The sequence below is a fragment of the Procambarus clarkii genome, chromosome 28 (genome assembly GCF_040958095.1).
Source record: "Procambarus clarkii isolate CNS0578487 chromosome 28, FALCON_Pclarkii_2.0, whole genome shotgun sequence".
Lineage (NCBI taxonomy): Eukaryota > Metazoa > Arthropoda > Malacostraca > Decapoda > Cambaridae > Procambarus > Procambarus clarkii.
This window is the reverse complement of record NC_091177.1, coordinates 805,001-811,667: the sequence shown is the minus strand read 5'-3', so window position 1 is coordinate 811,667 and position 6,667 is coordinate 805,001. Positions and strand designations below refer to the sequence as shown.

Here is a 6,667-nt window from a genome sequence, read left to right as displayed (position 1 = left end):
TGTGTGGGAGGGGAGGTGCGTGTGTGTGTGTGTGTGTGTGGGAGGGAGGGGAGGTGCGTGTGTGTGTGTGTGTGTGGGAGGGAGGGGAGGTGCGTGCGTGTGTGTGTGGGAGGGAGGGGAGGTGCGTGTGTGTGTGTGTGGGAGGGAGGGGAGGTGCGTGTGTGTGTGTGGGAGGGTAGAGGTGCGTGTGTGTGTGTGTGTGTGTGTGGGAGGGTAGGTGTGTGTGTGAGTGTAGAGGTGCGTGTATGTGTAGGAAGGTGTGGGTACTCACCTAGTTGTGCTTGCTTAGGCACAACAGACAGATAGGTTTAATTTCGTATCTTTGGTCCCGCCTCTCAACTGTCAATCAACGTGTGTACAAATTTTTGACTCTACTGGGCTCTATGATATCTGAATTTTAAACTGTATAGAGTCTGCCTCCACCACATCATCTCTTAATGTATTTTATTTGTTAACTACTCTGACACCGAAAAGATTCATTGAAATGTATCTGTGACTTATTTGGGTACTAAGTTACCACCTGTGTCCTCGTGTTAGTGCTCAACGTGTTCAATAGTCTTTCTTTATTTTCGCTAATAATTTCCCTGAGATTTTTTATGTGATAAGCATGTCTCTCCCTTACTCTTCTGTCGTCCAATGACGTGGGGTTTAATTTATGTAGCCTTTCCTCATAACTCATACCTTTCAGTCCCCGAGACTAGTCTGGTTGCGTACCTCTGAAATTTTTCTAGCTTTGTCTTGTGTTGGACTAGGTGGACACCAAGCTGGAGCTGCATACTCCAGGAATGGTCTGACATATATGACATACAAGGTTCGAATGATTCCTTACACAAATTTCTGATGATAACGTTTCAGTGTGAGCTTCAGGAGACAGGTTCGGTGTCATCCCAACCTCCAGATTTTTCGCTCTAATGATTCTTGAAGTATTTTAACTCCTATTGAGTACCTTGTGACCGGCCTCCTGCTCCTTACAATACATTTTATTACTTTACATTTATTAGAGTTAAACTCTATTAGCCATTTGTTGGACCTTTAGTTTGTCTAGGTTTTCTTGTAGCCTCCTGCTGTCTTCCACTTTCTTAATATTCCTTATAATTTTTACAACATCTGCAAACATTTAAATGGATGAGTCCCTCTGGAAGATGTTTTACATGTGTCAGAAAAACGATAGGTATGAGTACAGAGCCCTGTGGGACTCCGCTGGTGAGACCTCGCCACTCTGATATCTCACCCCTCACTAGTAACTCTGTTTTCTGTTGCTTAGGCACTCCCTTATCCAGTGGCGCACCTTCCTTGTCACCTTTGATTGATAACTGATAAAGATTAAGCCACCTCAGAGGTGGCACGGGCATGAATATCCCGTAAGTGGAGGGGTGTTTGAAGCCATTACCAGTACCAGTAGCTAGTACTGTAGATCTGAGGATGAATGGGGTCTGGATAGTGGGATAGTCGGAAGTCTCTACTCTCGTCGCAGAGAGTAGAGCCAGGGCTCAACCCAGCAAGGACGAAGATATTTGAATAGACAGCAGAATCACTCACACCGCACAAAGGACTAGGAAAAGAGGGGGCTCAGAGGGCCGAGCAACAGCCAGAAGTCCTTGTTTGATATTCATCTTCAGCATCAATATCTCAGGGGGGTTCCTCAGGGCTCTATTTTTTCTGTTATCGGTTTCTTGTTTTGGTGTTTTGGCTTAGTGTGTGTACCTGGGTTACCACAGGCGACGGTGTAGGGTATCGTGGGAGAGCCTCGACGATACTCCGCGGTAAGTCGACGGTGATCGTCTGGCCACTCGACCTGTGGTTGTGTCTTCCTTGTCACTCCTGCCTGATATATATATATAGGGGTACCATCTCTGGTACTATTGTAGGGACCCCATGTGACACACACACACACACACACACACACACACACACACACACACACACACACATATATATATATATATATATATATATATATATATATATATATATATATATATATGTGTGTGTGTGTGTGTGTGTGTGTGTGTGTGTTGTTAAATATGACCGAAAGGGTAAGATTAATTATTCTAGCACGAATGTTCTCAATATTTCTTATGTTTTTCTTCCCTGTCGAGGGAAGTTTAAATATTAGCTCTCCAAAGTTCATTTTCACACTATATTTATGGTCTGACGCCTAGGGAAGCGTTTCGCAAGGCACTCCTTACATTTTCAAAGACAAATTTTTCCTACTCTGCCAATGCTTATATTCGCTTGGGGTGAGGTGATACAAGACATGATTGAGATGAACACATGGATCAATGGCACAATGGGTATTATAGGCCACTGTATGTTCTATGTTCTTCCTTCTGTGTTGCTTCGGGGTCTTCAAGTGGGTAGAATGTAATTATGAGTTAATTGGCTGTTTTTGACTTTTTAATGTGTAGGGCCACGCTGATGTCGAGTCTCCTGTTGTCGTTGTACTTGTCGATAATTTCTGTATTTCTTGTCAAGATGTCTCTGGTGATGGTCTGGTTGTGTGAGGAGATTATATGCTTCTTGATGGAGTCCTGTTGCTTGTGCATTGCTAATCGCCTAGAGAAAAACTTTGTCTTGCCTATAGGCTGAGATCTTTGGGGCTGACAGTCCTCAAGTGGGCATGTGAAGGCATAGACGACGTTGGTCTCTTTTTAAGGAGTTTTGTTTGGTGTTTACTGTTCTCTCATATAAGTGAACTGTGTCAATGAAAAACGAACTTCTGGTCTGTGACTACCTAGTGCAATTGGGTCATTTGGGGAAATACCTTCGGCTACCAATGACTTTTAATTGTCTGGTCATGTGGTCAGAGTAATGGACTTGTCAAGGGATTCATTGCCACTGTCAGTGTAAGGTTTGAATCTTTCACAAGAGGAGTTTTTTCTGATATAATCGACCTGTGCGTTTATGCAAGTTTGTTGCATAAACGTTTTATATATATATATATATATATATATATATATATATATATATATATATATATATATATATATATATATATATATGTCGTACCTAGTAGCCAGAACGCACTTATCAGCCTACTATGCAAGGCCCGATTTGCCTAATAAGCCAAGTTTTCCTGAATTAATATATTTTTTCTATTTTTTTCTTATGAAATGATAAAGCTACCCATTTCATTATGTATGAGGTCAATTTTTTTTTATTGGAGTTAAAATTAACGTAGATATATGACCGAACCTAACCAACCCTACCTAACCTAACCTATCTTTATAGGTTAGGTTAGGTTAGGTTAGGTTAGGTAGGTTAGGTCGTCGAAAAACAATTCATTCATGAAAACTTGGCTTATTAGGCAAATCGGGCCTTGCATAGTAGGCTGAGAAGTGCGTTCTGGCTACTAGGTACGACATATATATATATATATATATATATATATATATATATATATATATATATATATATTATATATATATATATATATATATATATATATATATATGTCGTACAAAATATACTAAATATATTAGTATATTTAGGTAGCAGTCTTTCCTGTAGACATATATTATTAAATATGACCGAAAAAGTAAGATTAATAATTCTAACACGAATTTTCTCAATATTTCTTATGTTTCTTTTCACTGTTGATGGTAATTGAAAAATCAATTCTCCAAAATTCATTTTTATTTCTAGTCTGATGCGACACTTGAACGCGTTTCGTAATAACTTATTACATTTTCAAAGACTTTAGTTTACACTCACACAACGATAACCTGCAAACACTAAACAGATTTCTTACTATGCTATAATTCAAACGGCTTTTCATTTTATATACCTGCATTTGGGTGAGGTGATATGTTACAACAGTTTTGGATGAGGTGAAAACAAACTTTCAACACAAGACAGAACACGAAACAATGGGTATAATATTGGTTAAGTTAAAGGGGAAGAATTTAAGTAACTGCAAAGGGCCTATTGGCCCATATTTCTTGATGCTTCTATATTGGAGCGGAGTCTTGAAGTGGGTAGAATATAGTTGTGCATTAATTGGCTGTTGATTGCTGGTCACCTAGCTTACCATCCCTGCCCACTCCCATTGCCCAGTACCTCTGTAAGTCACCTAGCTTACCATCCCTGCCCACTCCCATTGCCCAGTACCTCTGTAAGTCACCTAGCCCACCAGACCCACCCACGACCTTCCACCCATCTCCCATAGCAAATTGCCACCCATGCTAAAAGCCACATTCCTGTCATATTTGGGGGTGAATAACGGGAGGGGGGGGGTGGCTATGACTGGAGCAAGAGACTGGCACTCCCCAGGGAGTGCCAGGGGCAAGAGACCATGCAGGGAGTGCCAGGGGCAAGAGACCATGCAGGGAGTGCCAGGGGCAAGAGACCATGCAGGGAGTGCCAGGGGCAAGAGACCATGCAGGGAGTGCCAGGGGCAAGAGATCAGGGAGTGCCAGGGGCAAGAGACCATGCAGGGAGTGCCAGGGGCAAGAGATCAGGGAGTGCCAGGGGCAAGAGACCATGTAGGGAGTGCCAGGGGCAAGAGACCATGCAGGGAGTGCTAGGGCCAAGAGACCAGGGAGTGCCAGGGGCAAGAGACCAGGGAGTGCCAGGGGCAAGAGACCATGCAGGGAGTGCCAGGGGCAAGAGACCAGGAAGTGCCAGGGGCAATAGACCATGCAGGGAGTGCCAGGGGCAATAGACCATGCAGGGAGTGCCAGGGGCAAGAGACCATGCAGGGAGTGCCAGGGGCAAGAGACCAGGGAGTGCCAGGGGCAAGAGACCAGGGAGTGCCAGTGCCAGGGGCAAGAGACCATGCAGGGAGTGCCAGGGGCAAGAGACCAGGGAGTGCCAGGGGCAAGAGACCATGCAGGGAGTGCCATGGGCAAGAGACCATGCAGGGAGTGCTAGGGCCAAGAGACCAGGGAGTGCCAGGTGCAAGAGACCATGCAGGGAGTACCAGGGGCAAGAGACCATGCAGGGAGTGCCAGGGGCAAGAGACCATGCAGGGAGTGCTAGGGCCAAGAGACCAGGGAGTGCCAGGGGCAAGAGACCAGAGAGTGCCAGGGGCAAGAGACCAGGGAGTGCCAGGGGCAAGAGACCAGGGAGTGCCAGGTGCAAGAGACCATGCAGGGAGTGCCAGGGGCAAGAGACCAGGGAGTGCCACAGTAGTCACAGTAGACAGTAGTTAAGTGATAACTAATCTTACAAGTGCCGTGTCGTAAGATATAATTAATCTTATCCAGCGAGCCTTTTGATATTTTACTTATTTCAAGTTCACCCCAATAACAAGTTCACCACATTTTCAGGAGCAATGACAATGAACACGACAGAACAGTAACAACAATGAACACAACAGAACAGTAACGACAATGAACACAACAGAACAGTAACGACAATGAACACAACAGAACAATAACGACAATGAACACGACAGAACAGTAATGACAATGAACACAACAGAACAGTAACGACAATGAACACAACAGAACAGTAACGACAATGAACACAACAGAACAGTAACAACAATGAACACAACAGAACAGTAACAACAATGAACACAACAGAACAGTAACAACAATGAACACAACAGAACAAGAACGACAATGAACACAACAGAACAGTAACGACAATGAACACAACAGAACAGTAACAACAATGAACACAACAGAACAGTAACAACAATGAACACAAAAGAACAGTAACAACAATGAACACAACAGAACAGTAACGACAATGAACACAACAGAACAGTAACGATAATGAACACAACAGAACAGTAACGACAATGAACACGACAGAACAGTAACGATAATGAACACAACAGAACAGTAACAACAATGAACATAACAGAACAGTAACAACAATGAACACAACAGAACAGTAACAACAATGAACACAACAGAACAGTAACGACAATGAACACAACAGAACAGTAACGACAATGAACACAACAGAACAGTAACAACAATGAACACGACAGAACAAGAACGACAATGAACACAACAGAACAATAACGACAATGAACACAACAGAACAGTAACGATAATGAACACAACAGAACAGTAACGACAATGAACACAACAGAACAGTAACAACAATGAACACGACAGAACAAGAACGACAATGAAGACGACAGAACAAGAACGACAATGAACACGACAGAATAGTAACGATAATGAACACAACAGAACAGTAACGACAATGAACACAACAGAACAGTAACGATAATGAACACGACAGAACAGTAACGACAATGAACACAACAGAACAGTAACAACAATGAACACGACAGAACAAGAACGACAATGAACACAACAGAACAGTAACGACAATGAACACAACTGAACAGTAACGACAATGAACACAACAGAACAGTAACGACAATGAACACAACAGAACAGTAACGACAATGAACACAACAGAACAGTAACGACAATGAACACAACAGAACAGTAACGACAATGAACACGACAGAACAGTAACGACAATGAACACAACAGAACAGTAACAACAATGAACACGACAGAACAAGAACGACAATGAACACGACAGAACAGTAACAACAATGAACACAACAGAACAGTAACGACAATGAACACGACAGAACAAGAACGACAATGAACACAACAGAACAGTAACAACAATGAACACAACAGAACAGTAACGACAATGAACACGACAGAACAGTAACGACAATGAACAC

At 42.8% G+C, this 6,667-nt stretch overlaps 2 protein-coding genes across 2 annotated transcripts in view; both read left to right on the top strand.

Moving 5' to 3' along the window:
• Positions 1-4,294: 4,294 nt before the first annotated feature.
• LOC138369324 (collagen, type I, alpha 1a-like) lies at positions 4,295-4,663 on the top strand. Its single transcript, XM_069332553.1, has one exon. The coding sequence runs from the start codon at positions 4,295-4,297 to the stop codon at positions 4,661-4,663; it is 369 nt and encodes a 122-aa protein (XP_069188654.1).
• Positions 4,664-4,666: 3 nt separating this feature from the next.
• The window catches only part of LOC138369323 (another transcription unit protein-like), a 4,957-nt gene continuing 2,956 nt past the window's right edge, over positions 4,667-6,667 (top strand). The window contains exon 1 of the mRNA XM_069332550.1: positions 4,667-5,076. Within this exon, the coding sequence (XP_069188651.1) occupies positions 4,667-5,076 (410 nt within the window). The remainder of the gene's footprint in view (positions 5,077-6,667) is intronic.

Coding starts and splice junctions, on each gene's coding strand:
- LOC138369324 (XM_069332553.1), top strand. CDS start 4,295: ATGCAGGGAGTGCCAGGGGCAAGAGACCATGCAGGGAGTGCCAGGGGC.